This window comes from Tamandua tetradactyla, chromosome 4, assembly GCF_023851605.1.
Source record: "Tamandua tetradactyla isolate mTamTet1 chromosome 4, mTamTet1.pri, whole genome shotgun sequence".
NCBI lineage: Eukaryota > Metazoa > Chordata > Mammalia > Pilosa > Myrmecophagidae > Tamandua > Tamandua tetradactyla.
The window spans coordinates 16,322,651-16,348,291 of record NC_135330.1 but is presented as its reverse complement, the minus strand read 5'-3'; the positions used below and the strand labels follow the sequence as shown (position 1 = coordinate 16,348,291).

The following is a 25,641-nucleotide window of genomic DNA, read 5'->3' as shown; positions in this document are numbered from 1 at the left end:
ATATAGGGAATTCAAGAGAAAGAACAATATTTTTCCTGGAATTTTCAAACTGTTTTAACACAATTGTCCTTTGTAATACCCTAAAAGTCAAGAAAGAAGTAGCTAGAAGGAGAGACAGAGAGAGAGAGAGAGAGAGAGAGAGAGAGAGAGAGAGAGACAGAGAGAGAGACAGAGAGAGAGAGAGAGGGGAGAGAAAGAGAGAGAGAGAGAGGGGAGAGAAAGAGAGAGAGAAAGAGAGAGAGAGAGAGAGAGAGAGAGAGAGAGAGAGAGAGAGAGAGAGAGAGAGAGAGAGAGAGAGAGTCTTACAGAGGAGAAACAAGAAAAGGAGGAAGAAGGCAAAGCTTATGGAATGGTCTTGAAAGAGAAGAAGAACAAACCTCATGTTTAATGTGACAAATAGAATTTCCCACAATTTGTTGTTGTCACTGAGAAGATATTTCAAGGATTCAATGTCCTTGGAGAAGACAACTATAAAAAAGCCAGATGGATTACAAAATAATTTGGGGATTTTGCAAACAATTCTCAAAAAAGAGAAATAATCAACAAAACTCTTGTTTTACTTTTTCTCACAAGCAATGCCCCCAAAGTGAGTGCTGGGAAGTCCTCTCAAGCGGTCTCATTCACTAATTCCCACGGCCCAACTCACTGCTGATTTGCACATGCTGTCTCTTTGACCAGACTTGCAGGGAGTGGGGGGACAATTTCCTGTGGTCGCTGCTGGCTTCTTTTCAAGAGGGAACAGCGTCCCTGACCAGGGCCAGGCACTGGATGCCTGGACTCAGAGTCTCTGTGCCATGTGTCCCAAGTAGCATAACCCGAGACCCAAGGGAAGCAGAGCTCCTCCTTTAGCCTTCATTTTTCTTTTAAATATTAAAAATGAATTGCTTTGGAGAATGGTTCAGAATCTAGCAAATTTAAAGGAAGAAAAAGAAATGGAGAAGTGATTTTTAAAGAGTATCCTGGCCTTTGCTATCCCTCACTTCCAAAACTCACTTTCCAGTTGTCCTGAAGAGACAGCTGACCTCTCACCAGTCCAATCAGCTAGGGCATGGGGGCAACTCAGTTTTAGGGTGCTCTAGGGTACAGGTAGCCAATTTATACCACATATCTTTATTTCCTTTTCTTCTTTCTCATATATTCCCCTTCTTCCTTCCTTTTCCTTCTAATTTTTTCCTATCCCTTCTCTATTTTTCTTAACTTTTTACCTCTTCTCCCCTTCATTTCCATTTCTTCCTGTTAATCTTCCCTCATCTGCTTTGATTCCTTTTTTCTTTTCTCCCCTCTCTTTTCTTCTCCTATTTACTGGAGTAATTAAAAATGTAGATGATAGGGGCAGATTTCTGGGTTTCACTCAAACCTTTAATTTTTTTCACTCAAACCTTTGATACTTCTTTGAAGTATCATCTCGGGTAAATTTCTTAACTTTTCCTTTAACTATAGTTTCCTCATCTATAAGGGAAAGATGCAAATAACATCTCCTTCTAGATTTGTTCTAAGGATTAAATAAGGTAATGTAATGCATTCAGCACCAGTCTGGCACATAATAAGCATTTGATAAAATAAGATGCTAAGATGCTACTATTAAACTTTAGGTCTGCATTGGGAACCCAGTGGTCTCACTGGACATTGCTTACTTCTATTACTTACTTCTATTGATGTGTCTTAGAAATAGAGCAGATTCTGATGTGTCCCTAAATGTGCAGTGTATATACAATTATAAAGGATACTCATTAAAAACGAACCCTAACTAAGTCATCTCACCTAATTTTGCCTCTATTTTATATCACAAAAAGAACAAAACCCAGAATTTTCCTTTCTCATGGTGTACTTCCATGTAACATTGAATTGTTGGAGAAGCAAAGAAATGCATATTAAAATAACAGGTAGAGTAGGTGGTCATCACATAGTTTAGTAGCTAAGGCAGACTCATGTTTTGAATTCAGCCTATACATTAAATGAATGGAACAATCTTCATTTTATACTATATTTTTGAGGTTCACCATACTAACTGGTTTTGTTCTGATTTTCTGATTTTTTAGGCCCACGTTGATGAATAGTAGCTTTTACCATGAAAGAAGTTCTTTTTTATTTCTTTTCTTTTCTTTTTCCTCATTTGTCCTCTTTCATCCTTTTACCTTATGCCTGATGCTCCTTTTATCTACCTTATCAACAGGCAAGTAAAACATACGGAATAAAAATAAATAATAAGGGGAACAAATGTTAAAATAAATTTAGTAAATTGAAATGCTAATGATCAATGAAAAAGAGAGGTAAAGGGTATGGTATGTATGAATTTTCTTCTGTTGTCTTTATATTTCTTTTTCTGAATTGATGCAAATATTCTAAGAAATGATCATGATGATGAATGTGCAGCTATGTGATATTGTGAATTACTGATTACATATGTAGAATGGAAAGATCATATGCTAAGGATATTTGAGTTTGTTTGTTGTTATATTTTTTTTAAAAAATGAAAATTAATCAAATAAATTAAAAAAAATCAAAGTGCTATTGACAGAGAGTGCCAGAACACAGCATGAGGCTGCAATCCCAAAGTTTTTTCTTTTCAAACTGCTGTTAATTTGAATGAGTCCTCTGAGTTTATACTCTAGTGTCTTCCTCTCACACAAATAAATGGCAACAGTATTGTGTAATGGTTGAGAACATGGACTCCATATTACTCAGGGTAAGTAATGCTGCAGTAACAAATAGCCCCATAAGCAGATGAGTCTTTAATCAACAAGGGTATTCATATCATGGTCTGAAGTGGGTCAGGAGGTTTTTCTCCATCTTTTAACTGCACAATCTGGAACACATCACCTCCACAGTTTGCACAGAAATAGAAGACAGGGATGGAGGATGCACTCCTGCTCTATTCATGACCACGTTGGCCTCAAAGTAGCACTCTACTTTCAGTGCATATTTGGAGGATGCTACATGTTTCTGCCATGGTCTCTGAAGGCCAGACTACCTCAGTTCAAATCCCAGTTCTGCTATTTCACAGCAGTTTGACCTTGGCACATTCTTTAATCTCTCTGTGCTTCAGTTTCCTCATCTATAAAAATGAGTGGACATTTAGCAAAGGCAATGGCCATGAATGGCATTTGTCTCTTAGGTCTGTTGTGAGGAATAAATGAGTTATCCCTACAAAGCATTCAGAAAAGTGCCTGACACATAGCACAGCTAAAAGTGTTCTTCAAAATGCAGCCGTTAAAATATATTACCTTTATGAAAAGGTCCAGCACATATTTGCTATTTATTTTATGGTCTGCCATCAAGAGGAAAGAAAGGATGGCTGAGGTATCCTTAGAAGAATCTGATATTCAAAATGTTTAAGTTTCTCTGTCTCTCACAATTTTTAAGCAGTCTCTTAAAATAGAAAAGGAAAAATTCTGGGAAAGGATTCCCCTAACATAATAGACACTGTGAATCATTAATGTGTTTTACAAGCAGATACTTTGGTATGAAGCATTTATTTACCCTTATTATTGAGATGCATGTGTTTCGTCAGAAGTGTCAGTTTTGAGGCCCATGAAACACATGGGAGAAACAGCATGCATACGGAAGGAATAGTCTGTCCATGGACCATGGGCTGGTAACTTATCATGTCAAATGCTTATGAAATAGCAAGGAAATACAACTGAAAAACACACTTGAAAAATGTATTACATAAAATAATTTACTTCTCATTCAGAATGGCCTCCCAGACCCCCATGTGAGAAAGCAGTTTGTGAGTACAGGTACAATCTAATAATCATGACAGTTACAATAGGGCATGACCAAGAGAGTTTCACATTTAGATCCTCGAGTCAATAAGAGGCAAAATTGTGGGATTGTGCGTAACAGAAAGGGTCTCTGATGCGGAACTCTGGGTACATTGAGAGCAAGATTGTCAGAGAGATAAGAAGGGCACAATTGAGAAATCCTATGCCTTTAATACAGTGAGACTCGAATATAAATAATCCAGTGCCTTCATTTTGCAGCCCAACATATAGGCTTAGAAGCCACAAAGGTGCTTATGCATGTAATTTTCACTGGAGAAATTGGTGCAATCTGTGTATAGGTCTGTGTGAGCACTTTAAAAGATAGTACTTTTAAAAGAATGAGAAGAAAATTACTTCCTGGCCATTCATTAATAATTCAGGTGATACCCTGCATCTCCATTTATAAAACAATACATTAATAAAAACATTGTACAAAACAGCATAAATAACATAAATGAGACATTTTCAAGTATTTCATATGCCTTGAAAAGTTCCAAACCCTAGTTCTAATAATGGCTACCTTCTTTTTTCTTTTTCTCCTCTCACCTAGCCTCAGGATCTAGAAAAATGTGACTTCAGTCTCTGTTAGCCTTGATGTTTCAGATGGAATGGATGAGATTCTAACATAAAAGAGAAAATCCATGAGTGATTTTCAGTTAATGAAGTGTAATTCCCCTTTATAAAATATAATCTTTTGCCTGCTACTGGTTTATAAATCTAAGCATATAGCTTAGAACCACTATGGGGGGCGGAGGGGGGGTTGGTTGGGCAGTGAACTAAGGAGCTTCATTTGAGGCTAAATTTCTTAGGAAAAAAAAATATGAAAAGAGCACCTTGAGTATGAAAGAAGAAGAGAAGGGAGGACGAGAATAGCAACCTTTAAATTCTGTGCCTACTTAGCCAGTTTCTTGGGGTAGGTAGAGTTGGCAAGTCATAATTAAATTTCCTTATTCAGCTAAAGCATCCTATTTCTCAACTCTGCACCAACCCCAGCTGCTAATAAGTATGCTCCAAGCACCCAGGCGAAGAAGAGACAGCTAGAAGCTGATACTGAAAAAAATGCCGTTAGTAATAACCAGTCTGGAACAGCTCAGTCAAGTGTGTGATCCTTGAAGATCTTTGCTCTTTAGAATACTGCTCAACTTGGAGGTTGTCGGTGGGTAATTAAGCATAAAGTCCCTTGGATGCCTCTTCAGCAAGACCTATGGAATTTTACAGAATTATTTTATCACAGATTTTCATTTCTTTCTTAGCCTGCTTGGTGGTCAGTTCAGATTGCTCTGTTTGAAGGCAGGATGAAAGATCAGGGGTCAGCCTATGCATGTAAGTATGTATACACACTCTAATTATGAGCACCTAGGGTGTTTCCTATCCACCTCTATAATAGCTCAAACTCATCTGAATATTTAGGGCTTGGAGAAAGTGCTGGCTAACAGAAGACATGAATGTGCAGATGCCACTTGAAGTGTACCAATCAACCAAACTGAAGTCAAACTGTTGGAAGGAGAGTCCTGCAAACAATCTTTAAAAGCCAGACCTAAAAAGCCAATATTTGGATACTTGCTCAAATGGCACCCTAAAAAATATTTGGGTAAATTGGACTAGAATGGGGTCCTGCCCTTTTGAACACCTAAACACCCAATCTAAACCTAGTTTCTACATGGGAGTGACTCACACATACCAGGCAGCATGAATATTAGGCTACAATGTGGTTAAAGCATTGGTGCTTAATACAGATCAGTATTTGACCTCAAGATTTCCAGAATATAGAGTCTTGGTATTTCAGCCCTCCACTTCCAGGTAGGAGTTAGGCACACTGGGGGACCAGCGAAGCACAGTCTGCAGAACTCTTGGCTCCTTTCTGCTTCTCTGACCCGCAGCTGGAAGGGTTGGCCAAATCAAGATAGAATCGGGATTTGAGGAAGCGGCGGTATGAATCCTTCTCCATCAGGTTGAAAATCTTCTTCTGAGCCTCATCAAAGCAGGTTATCGTGGGCTCCAGCATGTTGCGGCTTGTTTCCTCCCGGGTACAAGCATCCAGGTTCACCTGAGGGGCAAAGGGCATGGCTTCCATTAGACATGGCCCCTATCGAGGATGGGACACTGCATGCTGTGTATTGAATAATAAATGACTATGCATACCCCATATCTCAGGAACATGAAAAAAAATACATTTGGGCTCCCACCCTCACCCTGGCCCATGTGAGAAAGTATAATATGTCCACCCTTCTTCAGGACTGGCAGGTTACTATTTTCTTTTCAATCTCTATAACTGGGGAGATTCATCAGAAAACTTCAGATTCATTAAGGATGTCATTTAAGTCATCTGGATGAAGGAGCTTTTTCCCTTAATTGATCTTTTTGGGGCTTTCAAAATTATAATGATCATGTGAGTTAAATCTTTAACTCACATGATCCAAAGACTTTTGCGAATGAATACCATTTCTAGGAAACTTCACTAAGAAGAGAGAGTTCTCCGCCAAGAAAACCTACCTCTTTGGTTGCTTGGACTGAGATGAATTCATTATAGATTTTTTGGGCTTTGGGACTTAGTTTGGAAGGTGATTTGATTTTCTTGTACTCTTCACAGCTGATCCAGAAGTCAATGTTCTCCTCACTGTATTCAGACTTCAAGAAAGCTTTGAAAGCTGCCAACCCACCTGCAATACAGAAGAACCACAATTGTCATCATACTGTCTGACATCCTGGATATTGTATTTCAGGTAAAATAGGGTACTTGAAGGGAATAAAGCATGGGTTGAGGCAATTCCTGCTTCCCCCCTTCTTTGTTTTTGATGCTTATTGAATTTCAGTTATATCATATGATTCTTGCTCCAGGTTTGATGACTCTTTTAAGGTGTGTAGGGTTATTTCAATAAGAAGTATTTTATTTCTGAAATGCCTATGCAACTATCAATTGCCAAGGTGGGTTTAGGAAAGAAAAACTGAGATTGATTCTGTAAAGAAATCACAATATTAAAAATTCTTTTTTCTCTGTACCCTTTTTCCATGTGGTCAGATAAATGCTTTTTTTTTTTTTTTTTTTACATGATCCCTCTAATTAATCTCTATTGTATATCATAAAGCTTTAGGACATAGTAAAATTTTAAACAGTTTTGGATATAAGTGAAAAGTTTTCCTGAGTCTGAAGTTAGAAGGAACCCAGATTTTTGGGCGGTTCCGATAAGATCAAGTATACAATGAGATAACTTGCCGTATCCAAAATGCCTTTATCACTAACCCAGAAAGGAAAGAAGAAGAAAAAAAAAAGCTGACAGACTTACATTCATGGCTAATCAAGTTTTCCAGTGATTCACCCCATTTCTTGACTTCCTGTTGGCTCACCCTAGAGACATAAAAAAAGAATGATTTGAAGTCCATAATACAAAATGGGGGAAAGAAATCTAAGATCCCGAATAAAATGTATGGATTTATTTTCTCTCATTATGATGAGACTTATCATTGATTATGGCAGCCTTTTCAAGAAATGTATAGAAATTTCAATGCAATTATGATCCCCCCCCCCCCCCCCCAAATGGAGGTCATCTCAATTCTGGTCTGGCTTATTTAGGGCACAGCTTTCTTTTGTCCTTATAGAACATCTCTAGTTAATATGCACTGGATTTTCACCAAAGCCTTTTCTCTTACCTCTGACAAATAACCACTTTGTCCTTCTTGCTGTGGGAAGAATTATGTTCACAGGAATCGGACTTCTGCAACAGGAAACCTAGACGATGTTTCATATCTTTTGCACTGCACAGAAGAGGAAAAAAGAGAACGAATAATGATAACTAGCTCTTTTTAAAAGGCACTTTAGGCCAGACTCCTAATACAGGCTTCTTCATTAGTAACTAGAATTCTGACCCTTCATCCTATCTCAAGAACCTCTTATATGGACCTGTCACATTTGACTGTTGGAACTCTTTGGGATCTTCAAAAGCAACACAGATGTTCGTTAGGTAATTCATAGGAATTGTGAAGCAATCGGTTACTGCAAAATGCGGCACTTCTTGCTGCATGCCCCCTTCTGGTGGGTGGTTGCTATTTCCATCTGCCTCACTGCGGGAAGTGAGGGATATAGGAGCTCCTCAGAAAGGTGCTGTCTGTTCTGTTACAGCCATGCATGTGGTAGGCGAAGCATTTGGTGTTATGGATATGCAGGGATTTATATACTGGCAGAGGGAAGTGGAACATGGGGCGATAAATGCAAAGGGTAGCTTGCAGTCTCAAATGGTAAAAACCTGAGCTTCTTCAGATTTGCCCCTGGAGAATCTACTGCTGCTGCTGCTTTCCTTTTTAATATCTGCATTACAAAGCATATTTATACTACAAAGGGCATGAAAAGTAAACAAGTATCATTGCTGAAGCTGGTAACTGCTAATTGCTGCAGAGATTCTAGCCTATTGCCAATGTTTAATAGATACCTATGGTACAGCAAGGCTCCTTACTTAGGCTAAAGGAAGGACCTTTTAAGAAGCTTTCAGTTGAAAATTCTCACTCTGCATTAATTATTCTTTTGCTTGTATCTTTTTTTGTTCTAAAAGCTAAAAAATTAGTATTAAAAGTGAAATGTCATTTTAAAAGAAATGAATGACACTATGCTCTTACTCGGAGGGAGAAATGTAAAGCCACAAGGATGAAAAGACATTTAGGATGGCTACTGATAGACTAGTGGTTTATCTATGTGAGTTTTTCCCAGAAAGTTTTGAATTTCATTATGTTCGTGGATTGTTCCTTAAATAGCATTTTCTCTCCCTCACAACACTGCTTCCACTCTTCTGCTTCCTTAACTGGCAAGATCATTAAATCATGCATGTGTATATGTGCGTGTGTATATATATATGTATATACATATATATGCATAGTCATATATGTGTGTATATGTATGTATATATTTATGTATAGTCATATGTGTGTATATGTATATATATATTATACATACATACATATGATACAATTGTACAAATAATAAAATCATGAAGGTCAACTGGATAATATAAGTATCTTGTGATTCAGTCCACATTTCCAGGTGGCTAACTCTGTCGCGAACAAACATTTATTGGGGTCATTTCATGATGAGCTGGGAGTATGCTTAGCAAGTAAATTACTTGTCCCTATACCACCTACAACCATAAAGATAAAAACCAACATGACCTCAGAGGTCACGTGAATAAGGAAACCTGGATGTTGTCCTCACTCTGCCACCCACCACCTATGTGACCTTGAGCAGTTCAGGTCCCCTCTGGAGTCTCAGGTACTAAAGCTAGAAAGAAGGTGTTGGATCAGACAGTTTACATTTCACCAGCGAGGAAAGTGGTACCTAGCTCACCCTGCTGATATAAAGTTCACCTTGCCCGGTTAGCTTCTTAGCATCTTGAGGGCAGAGTTCTCTAGTGCAATCTTTCATCTGTCTTTCAAAATATTTACCAGAGTGAAATTCTGTATTCTGTAATGGTTAATCTTATTTATGAGTTAACTGAAGCATGAAATAATTTGCTCTATTCCGTTCAAATTAATGGTGGAGGTCAGAGGCACTTATGCATAGGTACGCTCTGTCAATACCTCACACTTCATTTTAAAGAAACAATAAATATTTTAACACCGCTGAGTGACAGGTAAAAATTTTTGAAAGGTAAACTTAATAACACACAAAAGACTGGGTTATCTGGGATTATTTCCTGTTTGAAATTCAAGGTGACCTCTAATTGCAGAGGGTCAGGGGAGGGAATGATATACCTTGAAATTGACTTTCCACCTTTAATTGCAAGATTAAATAATGTAATGTGTACTCATTTTTTCCCTATTAGCTTATATTTGAGAATTTTCTGAATGCATTTATTCAAACCTTTAAGAGTAAAGCTATGGACAGATGAGTAGCTGCATATCTTTAAATTTTGAATCACAAGATGGTCCATTTATAAAACACTCTCTTTAAGTTGAAATTGCTTTATTAGGACCAATACTTCCTCCCAGCCACCATTCACATAAGATATTTCAAGAGCTAGAGGTGGAGGCAGGGAGATAAAGTTGTCTAGTTTTAAAGCTCATTTTTTATTGTAACATTTACTTATAGGAACATAGAGAGTACAAGATACTGCAGCATCGTACAGAAAGCATCATGCCCTTCTGTGGATATAGTCCAACCTCATACTGGGATAGCTTCCCCAACACAAAATCAGAAACAATATCAGAAAGTCCAGAGCTGCAATAGTATATACACCAGTAATGCCCAGATAGCAACTATAGTCTCAGGAAGAGATATTACAGACCACTTTATGTAGTTCAAAAGCCTCATATCACCTTTTAATTAGAGCTAACTTGGCTAGAGGAACTGGCATAAAAATCAAAACATGTCATTTAAAACGTCTAGGTACTGGACTTTGGGGAGAGTGCCTCTCAGTCACAATATCTAGCTAGTACTCGGAGGAAGGTAGAAAGTTGATGCTCTACTGACCACATTCTTTCTAATCTCAAAGAACCAGGTCACTGAGCAGGATATGTAAAATCTGAGAAGACCTATCCAAAAGTTTAACACAGTGGCTGAAAATCATCTTACCTCTTCAAGCAGGAAGCTGGCAGACCTGCAAGTCCTTTGCACATCTTGCTTAGCGTGGGATTCACAAGACTAGAAAAGAAACGCAGCAGGAGGAGCTGTGACTTCTGTTTGGAGTGCTCTTTGCCTTTTCTCCCGTAAGGATGCTGTCAGAATCTTCGGAGCTTCTCCCTCCCAAGCCTGTAGGGGTCTCTTTTATAGCCCAGCTCCCGGTTTCCAGCCAATCGGATAGCAGCTGTGTAATACCGATTTCTCTCTGTCTCTCCCTCTGCCTCCTCCAGCCTCTGAGAGAGATAAGGAAGGGCTGTCTCATCAACAAAGCAAAATGAATAAAGCGCAGAAAATCCTCTCGCAAAGTAGATGCACAGAAGACAACAATTTACCCAGTGTATCAGCCAATGTCTGAGGTTTTGAATTTTTAGAAAAGGAGAAGAAAAAGAGGCACGATGCTGCAAAACACGGAGTTTATTCACTTGCCTGTAAAAACAATGTCAAAGGAAAGCTGACCCCAGGAAGGAAGGTGCCAGCGGGAGTCTGTGGGATTTATTTGGAGCAGACTCCCAATACACTTCCTCTTTTGGATTAGAAATCTCACATCATGCATGATCCAAGATCTGATCTTCAGTAATCCCAAAAAGGAACTGGCAGGATCATCTGTCTCCAGGCAGTGATTTGCAGAAGTTGCATTCTTAGTTGTCACATGCAAACAGGGATATGGATGGGGAGTAGCTGCTTGGCAGGGTTACCTGGCAGCACAGAAAATAACTAGTCTGGGGAAAACGAATTAATTGCATTTGTAATCAGCCTGACTATGGAATACTTTTCTTGAAATCTTACTGAAAACAGAATTCAGGCTAAAACTGACCATCTCTCCTAAACATGATGCCTCCTAGAAAAAGCTAGGGGAAATAAAAAACAGCATAAGAACCACAGGAAGAGTACCATGGTTAAATAAAAACACCCATTTTTTTTTTGAAAATGGGGTTATGTCTTACGTGATTCTAGGTCTCCAAAATAATATTTCTAATAGAAAGACAGAGGAGAGAGAGGAAGCATCAAAATATGGAGTTTGTCTTGTATATCACCAGGCTTCAGATGAATATACAAATATCTGATCCTACAGTGCTTCTGAGTAACTGGATGATTAGTACGCTCCACATACAATGATGGACTAAATGCTTCAAGGAATCATAAAAGTGTTTCACATTATATAGTCTTAGCTGAAACACCCATGCCAGAACTTCTTGTTCTAGGCAAAGCTATGATTAGAAGGAGGAAATTAATTGCTATGCCTGATTAGGACGGCTTACATTTTAAAAGCAAGTTGATTATTGATCGTACGATAAATGAAATTTCTTGATGAAGCTGACAGCTGTCTTTGATAGTGTTGTGTAAGGGACTGCATGTGTAACGTGAAATGATAGAAGTCAACAGGCCAAGGAAGGTTGACCCTGGGAGACGAGTCAGTTAAAATTGGCACCAAAGCAGAAAGACTAATTAAAAAGGAGAGGAGGTCATCCAAAGATTTTCTTTGGTTAAACATGCACCTGAAAGAATGATTATTCAAATAATGTGATTTTAGGAACACGGAGAAGGACCCTTCAAAAGTTTTAATGATGCTTCAAATGCCACAATAAGAATTTTTCTTTCTTTCTTTCTTTATTTTTGGCATGGGCAGGCTCTGGGAATCCAACTCAGGTCTCTGGCATGGCAAGCGAGAATTCTGCCACTGAGCCACCTGTTGCACTGCCCCACAGTTAAGAATTTTATATCTTGGATCTAAACCAAACAGAGGCCTGATTTGTCATGAACAACTCTAGATGAGTTGAATGGGGCTTTCAAGATGATCTAATTTAATATGTTTGGTTTGCCAAAGAAGAAATAGAGGCTCAGAGATGGGAAGTCATTTGCCAAAGCCAAGCCTCCCACTTACAGAGTTAAACTGAACCCCTGTATGACAGATATAGCATCTCCTACCTGACCAAGGCTTGACCTCCCTCTTTCCCTCTGCCTCAGACATCCCTTCCTGTAACACCCTGGAAGCATACCAAGCTTTGGCTGCTATAACATTGAGTTCAAACTACCTTAAACACATCTTGTTTTGAGAAAAGAGCACATTCTCCCAATATTTGCACATTAGTCCCTGGCATTTAGCTACCTTTGTTCCTCAACTATATATAATCTATAGAACTGTGTCCATAAGCATGGATATACTCCAGTGAGCATTTGACTGTCTCACTGTCCGTTGTGTGGTAGCTGCAGCTCTCTGTATGAAAGTTCCCCTAATAAATGCTTTTGGACTGATGATTTGGTGTTTTTAGTATCTCTTTCTCTGGAATCTCAACTGGAGGGAGGTTTGGAGAAGTCCTGGTTGGGTCTTTCCTAATTTCTTCTTTAGGGGAAAATCCTGCTGCTGGTCCAATGGGATGCAATAACCCCAGTTTTCTTGACAGTAGGTTATGTAGACTTTTCTATCCTATCACCCAAGAGTCTGATCAAAAAAGGAGATATACTCTGTAATCTGAGGATTCCTAAACAATAAAATTCTATGCAAATTTTTATTAATAGATTATACACAACAAATAAAAACCCTAATATTAATTTTGTATCCATCTACCAAGTTTTCTCTTGTTCAACAGAAGCAGAAGTCACTGCAGATCTTACCACTCTGGTTTTCCACTAGACATCACTTTTTGTTTGGACTTTCCATATTCATTCACTTTATTATTTTCTTTATGAGAGAATTTGTGAATTTATAGAGAAATCATTTGCAAAGTACCGGCTTGCCATGCATCACCTTATTATTAACACCCTGCATTAGTGTGAAACATTTTGTTACAATTGATGAAAGCAATGTTTATAATTGTATTATTAACGATGGCTTAATTTAGGACTGTTTGTATAGTATAGTTCCATGGATTTTTTAAAAAAATTTATTTTATAAATATTTATATATACAACCTAACATTTCCCCTTTTAACTATATTCAGATACGGTTTTCAGTGCTGTTGATTATATTCACGTCGTTCTGCTACCATCGCCACCATCCATTACCAAAACATTCTCATTATTCTAAATAGGAACCCTGTACATTTTAAGCCCTAACTTCCCAACCTCTCCCTGGTGCCCTGGTTTGAAAGTATTATGTACTCTAGAAAAGCCATGTTTCAACCCTGATTCAATCTTTTAGAGGTCATCACTTCTTTGAATCATGATTCAATACTGTAGGCTAGACTCTTTTGATTAGATTATCTCCATGGAGGCATGATATACCCAAATGACCACTGATTAGATGGAGATGTGACTCCATCCACTCCAGGTGGATCTTGATTAGTGTACTGGAATTCTTTAAAAGAGGACACAGTTTGGAGAGAACCAGAAATGACAGTAGCCTGAGCCAAAAGAGAAAGAGCCCACAGAAATGACAGAGTCAACAAAAATGACAAAGTTGACAGAAAAAGAGAGCTGAATCAGATGCCAGCACTTGGAGAACAGAGACATGGATGTTTGGCGATGCTTGGAGACCAGCAGACATCACCAGGAGATGTTAGGCAAACCAGAACCTAGAGGGAGCCAAGGGAAACCAAGAGATGAAAGTCAGCCCTGGAGAAGCAAAGTGAGGAACCCTTCCCCCTACCAGGAACAGAGACTGAAAGCAATGGAGCCCAGGAACAAGAGACTGGCAGATGCCAGCCACGTGACTACCCAGCTGACAGTGGTGTTCCATATACATCAGTCTTTCTTGAATTAAGGTTTCTTTCCCTGGATGCCTTAGTTTGGACATTTTCATAGGCTTAGAACTATAAATTTGTAACTTACCAAATTCCTTTTTTAAAAGCCATTCCAGTTCTGGTATATCACATTCCAACAGCTTGGAAACTAGCATACCTGGTAACTTGTATTCTACATTCTGACTCTATAAAGTTTGCTTATTCTAATTATTCCGTATCGGTGAGATCATACAATATTTTCCCTGTTGTGTCTGCCTTATTTCATGATGTCTTCAAGGTTCATCTATGTTGGAGCATGAATCACAGCTTCATTTCTCTTTACAGCTGAACAGTATTCCATTTTGTGCATATACCACATTTCGTTTATCCATTAATCCATTGATGGACACTTGGGTTGCTTCCATCTTCTAGCAGTTGTGAATAATGCTACTATGAAATTGGTGTGAAAGTTTTCAAATCCCTCCTTTCAATTCTTTTTGATATATACCTAGAAATGGGACTACTGGGTCATCTGGTGATTCTCTACTTAACTTTCTGAGGAACTGCCCAATGGTCTTCCCAGTAAGTATACTGTTTTACAATGCCACTGTCAATGAATGAGTGTTCCTATTTCTGTGCAACCTCTCCAACACTTGTAATGTTCTTTTTTTTTTCAATAGCAGCCATTCTAATGGTATGAAACGATATCTCATTGTGGCTTTGATTTGCATTTCCCTGATGGCTAACGATGTTAAGCATCTTTTCATATGATTTCTACTTGTATATCTGTATGTGTTCTTTGGAGAAATGTCTATTCAAGTATTTTGCCCATTTTTTAAAATTTGGATTGTCTTTTTGTTAAGTTGAAGGTTTTCTTTATCAACTCTGGATATTAAAACTGTATCATTCCCTTCTTTATCATATGATTTTGGGGTTTTAGTACTTGAAAAAAATGTTTGAAATACCCTCTTGTGAATTCGGCCTAGTTTTCATTATGGAGCTCACTGATTGTGTTTAAAAGGGCAAGGACTGGTACCTCATGTTACCCTGACATTCTTCCATTCTTAATCTCTGACATGCACAAAGCATTAAATCTATTATGCTATAATGTGTCATTCCTAGATGATTCTGGTGGTATTGAAGAGATTTGCACTCAAAATATCTAATTCTCATTTATTCATTTATTTAAGGCATACCTTTTAAGCACCTAGTCTGTCCCAGATTCCATTTAAAGAAATGAGGTTAGCATAGTCAAGGTCTCCACTCTTGTGCAGTTTTCATTACAGCAGAAGGAGTTATACAATAAAAACAGACAAACAAATAATTCCCAATTTCAACCTGTTCCATGATGAAAATATACAGGTGATATGACAGAGAGTAAATGGATAAAGAAAGGTTCATAGCCAAAGTGGTCAGGAAAGGCCTTGTTGAAAAGGTGATGTCTGAAATGAGAGTTGATGGATGAGAAGCAAAATGTCTTAGAAATTGTGTATCAAGTACGGGTAATAGCAAGTGAGAATGTTCGTTATTTAAATTCAGAAAGAACAGAAGGGGCCAGCATGGCTGGAAAATTGAGAACAGGGACAGTATAGTATGAAATGGAGATAGAAAGGCAAAAGCCAGATCCTTTCAGGACTTGGAGTCCATGGTCAAGAGTCTAGAATGTGTTCATAGTGCAATGGAAATACACTGAAGGGACTGAACCAGAAGAAGGATACAATCTGATCTCTCCGGCAATTATGGAGAATGGATGGGCTGTGTCAAGCACTGAAGCAGGGAGAAGAACAATTCAGCATTTTGTTTGACTCATTAGCCTTTACCTAGCAAGACAGAGATTTACTTCCCAGTTACTTATTCGGCACAATATGCTAAACATACTGCTAGGCCCTAGTGGCCCAAATATGAATCAGAAATGACCTGTGCTTTCCAAGAGTTCACACTCTAATGGGAGAGACCTTAGATAACTGGAAAATCCTGGGCTGAGCACAAATATTTTGAACTTGTAGATATAAAATTAGAGGAAAGCATAGAGGATGAGCAACGAGCTCAATCTTCAGAATTTGGAGTAGGTTTCACAAAGGAGACCCTTAAAGGATGAATAGAGACTTAATAAATGTAGAAAGAAGAGAAAAGCGTTACAATAGAGGATACAATAATAGCAGGTAATTTCATTGAGCACGATTTGTGTACTGCCTCATTTTAAGCACTTTGTATAACTCAATTAGTCCTCACAATCCACTCTGAAAGAATGCCCTACAAGATCCTTGTTTTACAGATCAGACACAGAGGGTTTAAGCAACTTGCCCGAGATTACACATTGTTAAGTGGTGTTAATAGGATCCCACCTCAGGCAGTCTGACTCCAGGGCCTTTGCTATTAACCGCTACACTATCACTATGGTGCGTGAAAGAAAGTGACCTGTTAAGAAACCACAGAGGGGTTCGATGTGATTATAGCTCTCAGGGAGGAGAGAGAAAACCAGGCTGGATGGGTCCTCGGAGGCCTGATTGCAAAAAAAGTATTTCTTTTCACATTAAAGGTTGAAATGTACCTTGTAGTTGATGTGGGGCCTGGGCAAGGTATAGAAGCAGGACAGAGCAGTGTTCTAAAAAGAGAATTGGGGAGGCACCGAGGGCAATACTTTGGACAGGAGAGAAGCTGGCAAAAAGTTTAAAGGCTATTCCAGGAGTCCATGTGAAAGGTGATAGTGACAAAAGATAATACCTCCCAAGATTGTTGTGAGAATCAAATGAGGTAATACATACACAAGACCTACTTATACTGCACTAATGGTGAACATCTGAAAGCTATCGTTGATAACAAGGCTGTAGAAGCAGTTTCCTACCCCGGGACATTAGCCCATGCAGCAGGATGTGAGCTGTGTGTGGTCTCCAGGTAAATTGCTAATTTCACCAGCCTTGGCTGAGGAAGAACAAAAGAAAACATTGCTCAAGCACTTACAGGACCTAATACAAGGAAATAAGCCATTGTGGCAAGCCATGAATTCTCTGCTTCTAGCAGGATTTAAAAAGGGGCACAGTTCCACCACTGGGGCAGGAAGTGGACCGGGCTCAGCCTTAGGCAGTATTTGCAACATCTCAGATTACAATTTCCTCTCAGCTGTTAGAAGCTTCCTTCTCCCTTTATTGTTTACTACAATGGCCTGGATGTCAGCGCGAGCTCCCAGTTATTGATTTTTAAGGCAAACGGGCAAACATACACAGGTGGAGGGTGCCGTGTAACAGGAAGATCAAAGGGGATTTTCCCAGGATTTCGTGCTTTTGGGAAATGTGTCCTCCTCCTGCACCAAGCTTTGTGTGCACAGGCTGTAAAACAGGGCAGATAACCCTGACACTTTGACAGCGCCCAGTGATGCTTCACTCAGTTGCTCTGGGAGAACTGTATCACACTTTTTAATTAACTGGTGGGGCGGGGGGGAATCATTTTTCTTTCCCAGAACTGGGAGTAAAACAAAAATATCCCTATCACCAAAATTTAACCTGTCTTCTCCAGAGCTTTGCCCAAGTGAGAAACAGCAGTTTCATAAGGATTCATCTATTGCGAGAGTGGAAAGAGAAACAGTATGGGGTTATGGGAAGTGCAGAGACTTTACAGCCAGGCAGACCTGGGTTCTACTTCTTGTCCTGCACATACTGACTGGTGACCATGGCAAGCGGAGCAATCCTTGTGATGTCCAGCTTCCTAATATGTAAAATGGGCACATTCGTAACTGCTCTAATTAAAGATACTCAATAATATTGAATGTGTTGTTAAGATCACATGATATAATGTACAACACTCATGACGATTATTAGGTATCTGTTATAAAATTTTATAGTAATCATCATCACCATCATTACTGTCATTTCTCTCTTTAAAACTCAGTCCTGGGATCCCCTTCGCCTCCAGATGAAAATTTAAACCCTTAGCATGACCTTTTAGCACATTAATAACTTGATCCCAGCCCAATTTTTCATCTTCCTCTTCCAGTTGATTCCTCATCATATTCTATTCCAGACTACTGCGCTACTAATTATTCCCCAACATCTACTGTATTCCTGACTCTGTACCTTGGTTAGTGCTGTGCCGTCCACCTGGGATGTTTTTTTCACAATGTGATGCCTCTCAGACTCTCTCTTGCTCTGCTCACGGCCATAGTCAATTACTACCTGTTCTTTACTTCCCTACATGGTACTTGAACTCCACATCCGTTTAAATCTGATTGTGTTTCCTTTCCTGTATGGTTGAATCCAACAAACATGTATGCGGAGCATCTCCGATGAGCCTGGGAAGGTGCTCATTCCGTAGAGTTATTGACACTCACCGTGTGCTGGGTAGTCTGTGAGATGCTAGCGCAGAACCAGAGTCTACATTCTTTGCTCTTACAATTTGCTAGGGAGATGGTAAAAGATCAAGTACATAGGCAAAGAATCCAATGTCTTAACTGTGATCAGTACTTTGAAGGAAAACAAAAAGGGTTCTTTTTTTTGAGAAACAATAGGATAAGGAGACTTACTCAGTTGAACAAGCAAAGCATCTATCTCTAAGGATGGACACCGTGCGAGCTGTGGAAGCAAAGGGGCATTTTAAAGAGAAGAAACCATGAGCTCTGCCCTGAGGCCAGAAAATGTTGATGCATACAAGACCACAGTGGCTAGAATACAGTGAGAGAAGGGAGGAGTAGCATGAAATAAGGTGAAGGCATTGCTTGGGAAACACATCACACAGGGCCTGTATGCCCTTTACACATGGGAAGGAGTGGCATACTCCATTTTCTTCTTTTTTTTTTTAAACTTTTTTATTGTACAGTGTAACATATATACAAAGCAAAGAAATAAAAAAGCAATAGTTTCCAAAGCACTCTTTAAAAAGTGGTTAAAGGATAGATTCCAGAGTTTGTCACGGGCTGCCATACAATCCTCTCATATTTTTCCTTCTAGCTGCTCCAGAATATAGGGGGCTAGAGGGCTTAAATACTTTTTTATCATCACAATCGACTTTTTTTCCCTTCATTTTTTGTGAACAATAATGTAGATACAAAAAAGCTATAAATTTCCAAGCACAGCATCACAATGAGTTGTAGAACATATTTCAGACTTTGACATGGGTTACGATTTCACAGTTTTTGGTTTTTACTTCTAGCTGCTCTAAAATACTGGAAACTAAAAGAGAGATCAATTTAATAATTCAGCATTCATATTCATTTGTTAAGTCCTATTTTCTCTGTATAACTGCACTATCACCTTTGATCTTTCCATCCCTCTCTTCAGGGGGCTTGGGCTATGGTAATTCTAAATTTTTGCTATTGGAAGGGTCTATCACTAATGTGGGGTAGGGAGATGGAACTATCTGATGTTCTGGAGAGGCTGGGTTAGGTTTCAGGACTTATCTGGACCAGGGACCCATCTGGAGGCTGGAGGCAAGTTACCCAAGTGCCTGGAAGTCTTGTGGAATCTTATAAACTGCCCTAGGTGTTCTTTAGGATTGGCGTGATTGGTCCTGGTTGGGGGTTGACAGGTTATGATAGGTAGCAAGGTCTTCCTGAAGTTTGCATAACAGCAACCTCCAGAGTAGCCTCTTGACTCTATTTGAACTCTCTCTGCCACTGATACTTTATTAATTACACTTCTTTTCCCCCTTTTGGTCAGGATGGAATTGTTGAACGGACAGTACCAGGTCTGGATTCATCCCTGGGAGTCCTCTCCCACATCGTAAGGGAGACTTTCACCCCTGGATATCAGGTCCCATGTAGGAAGGAGGGCAATGATTTCACTTGCAGAGTTGGGCCTAGAGAGACTGAGGCCACATCTGAGCAACAACAGAGGACCTCCAGAAGTAACTCTTGGCGTGTCTATAGGTAATCTAAGCATCTGTGCTACCTACACAAGCTCACAAGAGTAAGCCTCCTGATCGAGGGCATGGCCTATTGATTTGGGTGACCCTAAAGTTTGACACAATGTCAGGGGATTCCCTGATGGTAAGGTTTAATAGTTCCATAGTCTTTCTCCCCTCCCTCAGAGGATTCTGCCAATAGTTGGTTGTCTGGTTAATATACTCTAGGTTGTTTCCAGGCATTACATTAATCTGTACAGGATTAAAGGATCTCTTTTTCACTCTGTATTCGCTGTATTTCAGTTATTCAAACAAGCTATACAGATAGGTTGAATTAAATTATAAACTATAGAAAATTTCAGTTCCAGATCCAATAAACCTTTCTTCCATTGGTCTCAAAGAGTAGGTGTGATTCTAAAATATAGACACTGTCTTCCTTACCCCTATGTTCTGAATTACTTTAACCCCAACCTGTTTGGCCTCATTCTTATTTCTAAACACCAGTCTATATATATAAAGCAGCCTCTCAAAATCCAGAAATAATAATCACCACTCTGGACTTAATGTGTCTGCTCTAAAAGCTTACAATCTGGGTTCCTGTTTTCTTATAAGCATTTTCTAAAGGTGACCATACCATTGTTGGTTTTTTGTTTCTGGCTTGTCTTACCAAATGTTCCACAGGTTAATTCACATCATTGCATGCCTCACAACATTGTTCCTTTTCGTAGCAGTACAGCCTTCATTCATAAGTACATGCCATTGTTCGCCAATCTACTTCTCCGTCAGTGCATCTTTCAGCCACCTGCTTTCATCAGGCATCATGTAGAGGGCCCAGAGTCCACAGTCCCTCAAAATTCTCAATTTTAGATAATTTCATTGTTCCCAAGAGAGCGAAAACCGATAAACACACCCTCACCAAATAGGAAATGTAAACCTCTCTTAACTCTTGTCCCTCACCCCATTGTTTACCTCTGCTTTTGCTGTGGTAGTGCTGATGGTTTCCTTTTGAACATAGCTCATACCGTGCAGCAGCAGTTTTCCCCCTGTACCCTGGATTTAAACACTTTTTATACAAGAATCATATCTTTGAAGTAATCTTACAAGAACTCATTCATATTTCTAGTGTGGGCATACTCCATTTTATGATTGCATTTCAAGGTTTTCTAGCAGTTTTATGGAAAATAGGTTGCAGGGATCAAAAGGCTGTGTAGAAAACTATAGCAATTACCTGGAAAAGGGATGATGGGGGCCTGGACCAGAGAAGTGAATATGATCCGGTCCCTAACCATGAAGATCATGTGTTCTGATGGCAGAGAAAGTTACTGAACAATTAATTTCAGCAAAAGTTATTGAACAATTGTTTCAACAAAATCCATCCAAAGATAGAGAAAATCATGGGGTAAGCCTCATGGATGTGTAAAATGAGCCTTGAAGATATGCTCAATTTGATAGTTTATGTAACCCACTCCCATGCAACTGACCTTTATCACTGCCTTATTGTTGGTCCTTCAGCATTTTTTAAGGGAAAGGCAGAGATCTATACACCAAGAAAATGCTGATGAAGTTTTCCAGGCACAGGGACTTCCCAGAGATGATTCACAGTGGGCAGAAAAGGAATAGGGAGTAAGGAGGAAGCCAGGATGCAGCATATTGCTCTTAGATGGAAGTAAGCACATGTAAAATAACAGGACAAACACACTGAAAAGAGGGAGAGGAAACAGAATGGAGACTTGAGCAAGCCACACAAACCAAACCTGCTGTGACCTTTCCCACCCCACTACACAACTTCCAAAGCTCTGAGGGATCCATTAAAGCCCAGCGTAAGACCTTCATTTCCCATATAACTACCCTGAACATTCCAGGTAAAGGTAAACTTTTTTTCAGAGAATTGTAATCACGACCAATAAACAATACACTGTTTGGGTTTATGATTTTAGGGCTTGCCATTCCAACAAAGCTGTGAATATTTTAAGTGCTTTATCCTTCTTTTATATAGTGCTCAGCCTCTAGTAAGTTCTCAGTGCTGATTGACTAGGGGTGTTTGCAGCAGTAGTGGCACCACTTAAGCAGATGCAGCCTCCCTTGGTACCTAATTTGATGTGTATCACTCCTGTAACTGTCACTGGTATCTCCGTTATAAAACCAATGTAATTTTTAATAGATCCTATAGGTTTTCCAATGCTTGTGCTTTAGCGATACTAGCAGGCTTTCGGGAACTTCAAATACCAAAAGATGATGATATTAATAATAATAATAAAAGGCTTGACAATGTGAAAAGGTGATATGTAATTGAAAAACAGATCTGTGTTCTATTTATCTTTGGCTGGAAAATAGAGGGTTATATTGGATGGTAGCTATGTTCTTTTCCACATCAACATTTGTTTTTCTAAAAAATTTCCTCTGTAAACATGCACAGATTGCGTACTAAAATGTCCTATCCAGCTCAAAGGAGAGAACCAGGCAGATCACTGAAGCTGGACTTAGAAAGCTATGACTCTGCAATAGATGAGGAAATGACTTTGAAAAGCATGAGCAGCTTTTTACCCTGGACCCATCCTACCTTTTCAGATTTTTCTTACAGCGTCTCCTTAATTTCACCATCAATTCTGACTTTTGCATTTTCTTGGGTGATACTTCAATATATCTCAAACTTAACCCAGTATCTAAATGGACATATCCCCCACTCTATTCCTGCCACACTAACTAAGTTTTGGGATTTCAGTCATACCCTATGAACATTTCCATCACTGGCCCAGCTCCTAGGTTTGAAGTTCTCAGTTACTGTCAGCAATTAATATTAACAGCTAATCCCTAAGAATAATTTCATGTATATTAAAATATCACCTTCATGACTAATTTAAGGAATGGTTATCATTATTTTCTTATTTTACAAATAAGGGACCAGAGGTATAAAGAACTTGTCCAAGATTTAGTAAAGAACTTGAATAGTCTTTGTTCCAAGATCCTAGGAAAGATCTTCTAAATATTTGGAATTTCCCTGAAAGGTATGCCTTTTGTTATTTGGGGTGGGCCCTAGACCACACCTGATAGTTTATGCTAAGGAGTGACTCAGGGTTGTAGCTTTGAGCCCTACCACCAAACAACATCTAGAGAAGGAGGTGGAGCATGGAAATTGAGTTTGATCACCCGGGAATTGATCCAACAATAATGCTTGTGTAATGAAACACCAATATAAACTCTGAATCATGTATACTTGCATCTCTTCTTTTGACTTCTAATTTGTGTCCTTTTTTTTTTGCTATGATAAAACTATAATCTTAAGTATGTCAGTCTCCTTGGTTCTGTGAGTCATTCTACTGAATTATCAGAACTGAGTGGGGGGAGTGGGAACCTCCAAATGTGTAGCCAGTTGGTCAGAAGTGTGGGTGGCTTGAGCACCCCTATACTTGTTGTTGGTGCCTGAAGTACAGGCAGTATTATAGGAGGTTTTTGCCCCTGACCTGTACAGTCTGACCTGACTCTGGGTAGTTAGCCACAATTGTCTTATACTTGGTGACTGGAAGTTGTTAAAGTTCCCTGTAGTTACACAATAGAAAATAATAGAACATGAATTGAAGCCCAGGCCACTGGGTTCCAGAGGCCATGCCCTTAACCCTCACTTCTGCCCCTTCTGGTTATTTTCTCTACCTGGAAATAATGAGCTATCAGATGTATCTTATTTCATGTGACAGCTTATCCTAATGGTGTTCAATATATGTGCATTGTTTTCTTTCTTTTAGGTGTTAAGCAAAATAAAATGGCTGGATTGGGTGAAAAGATATTTCAGAGGGCAAAAAATTCAACTGCAGGGGATTTCAGAGAAAATAGAACAATGGAATGCACCCTACAGAACTGCAGATAAGCAAGACCAGGTGACAAACCAGTTTGGGTCTAGTAGAGATGGCTTATCAGAATGGACAAACATACCAAACTAATTGATGTTTATCTGCCCCCCATTTTGTAAGAATGAAATATAAAATGGAAGCTTAATGTCCACTGATCAGACATTCTTTGCTTGCTTCTGCGTTTACCCTATATAAGCTTCCTTTTCTACTCCCTCAGGGGAGGGTCTTTCCATGTGTGGTTTGGATGCTGTCTGATTCATGAATTGTTAACTGTTGAAATAAATTCCCATAGATGATGTCTTGTCTAAGATTTTGTTTAACACAGGGAAGCAAGATGATGGAGTCAACCTTTCTCAGGTCGGTGAATTAACCGTCCCATATCCATTTTAAATTTAATGACTTCAAGCCTTAATTTTCAGTTGGCACTGGTATAACTGGAAAATCAAAGTGTTCGCAGAGGAGAAGGGAAAAGATAATTCAATAAGTATTGTAAATTTATGCAGTAGTTCCTCCAGTAGATAAATTACTCTGAATGTAAGTACACCTCATTTTGAAAGTTGTCCATTTTTTTAACTTATGATTAATCACTTGCTTATCAATTAGGATATGAGGAATTATTTTTATACATTTCTATAAGGAAGGTCAAGTTTTAAAGAAACACTGAAACAAAGTCCTAAAAAGAGAACCGATCTGTGGAGGACTTGCCAAGTTCGACCCCTTGCTACTGGTCCAATACCCCTTGCTATTGGACCCCTTGCTACGTTAAAAATCTGCTTTGCAATACTTCAAGGTGTTCCAACTGAGGCTCATGGATAAACAAGTAAATGTATTTGCCTCTATCAACCTATAGGAGCAGCTGTCCCTCTTTTCAAAGGAAATAAACAAGAGTAATTGAAATAATATAATGTCCCGGTGTTGACCTAGAAATATGACAGGGCTGTCCCACAATCTATAGCCCTTGTGCTTTTATTGTTTTTGCAGGATGGTTGATGGGCTTGTGTTGAGTCATACAGATGGTCTCAGCCATTTCCGCTTAAAATAACCCTTCCATTTCTATAACACTTCACAGTTTGTGAAGCACTTTTCCCTGCATTATCTAATTTGCCTTTCACATCAAACCCACTATGTCCAAAATTGAAATAATTTTCCCATCTCTAAACTATCCCACCTTCAGGGCTCTTTATCCCTGTCAGTCCATCCCCCTATAATGTTTTTCACTCTGTGCCTCTTTTCCACTCTTAACTGCTCTCCTTGCCTGACACCTGGAAGTACACATTTTCTTCTTTTTTTTCAAGTGGGAATGTTCTTGTTTCAAAGGAAGTCTTTATGTTGCAGCATTAGTATTAGAATAGGGTGAAGTGATGCAGCTTGAGGGAAGGAAGTAGGCCTTTCCATGCCCATTCATTTGTGTATTGTCTATATCTGTTCTCATGCTACAACGGCAGAGTTGAATAGGTGCAGCAGTGACTGCATGGCTCACAAAGGACAAAATACTTATTACTGGTCTTTTACAGAAAAAGTTTGCTGAATCTTAGCCTACAATATAGCAAAAATATCCTAAATGGGTATCCATATGAACTCTTCTTTCCTCTGCCCCAAAACTCATTAATACCACTAATTTTCTATGAAATAAAATTCAAAGTTTTAACAAGACTACCCAAAACATGACTTGCAAGTACTTTTTTTTTACATGAATCCCTTCACAAACACTCTGAACTCTGCTTTTCTCTCTAAATAGGCCATGCTTACCTATACCCAAGACATCTCTACCCAGGAAACGCTTACTCCCCTCTAGTTTCCCAAGTCTAGTATTCCATAATCGTCAAACTCAGTCTCCCTCAGGAAGTATTTTTTTAAGTTCTTAGTTGAAAGAGATCTCCTAGTTTCCAGAAACACTTTGATCACTACATATTTGGTGGCATTGAGCCACTTCTGAA

The 25,641-nt window shown here is 39.1% G+C and overlaps 1 protein-coding gene and 1 long non-coding RNA gene across 3 annotated transcripts in view; one reads left to right on the top strand and one right to left on the bottom strand.

The window, feature by feature from the left end:
* Positions 1–25,641, top strand: part of LOC143678814 (uncharacterized) — a 461,187-nt gene that overhangs the window by 426,350 nt on the left and 9,196 nt on the right. The gene's annotated exons all lie outside the window — the stretch shown is intronic.
* On the bottom strand, positions 3,455–10,499 carry RGS4 (regulator of G protein signaling 4). Of its 2 annotated transcripts, XM_077156754.1 has the most exons (5): positions 10,321–10,499; positions 7,413–7,517; positions 7,049–7,110; positions 6,258–6,424; positions 3,455–5,811 (listed from the first exon to the last, which is right to left on the bottom strand). In XM_077156754.1, exons 1-5 carry the CDS (start codon positions 10,362–10,364, stop codon positions 5,572–5,574), a joined length of 618 nt encoding a protein of 205 aa, XP_077012869.1. In that variant the 5' UTR covers positions 10,365–10,499; the 3' UTR covers positions 3,455–5,571. The 2 variants fall into 2 exon arrangements, with proteins under 2 accessions (XP_077012869.1, XP_077012870.1); XM_077156755.1 differs by lacking the exon at positions 6,258–6,424 and having other exon boundaries at positions 5,617–5,811.

Bases quoted from the DNA above. Each gene is read 5' to 3' on its own strand.
- RGS4 (XM_077156754.1), bottom strand. From the start codon at position 10,364: ATGTGCAAAGGACTTGCAGGTCTGCCAGCTTCCTGCTTGAAGAG. The intron at 7,518-10,320 runs GTAAGATGATTT...TCTTCTGTGCAG, and splicing joins CCAGCTTCCTGCTTGAAGAG to TGCAAAAGATATGAAACATC. The intron at 7,111-7,412 runs GTAAGAGAAAAG...TTATGTCTCTAG, and splicing joins AAAGTGGTTATTTGTCAGAG to GGTGAGCCAACAGGAAGTCA.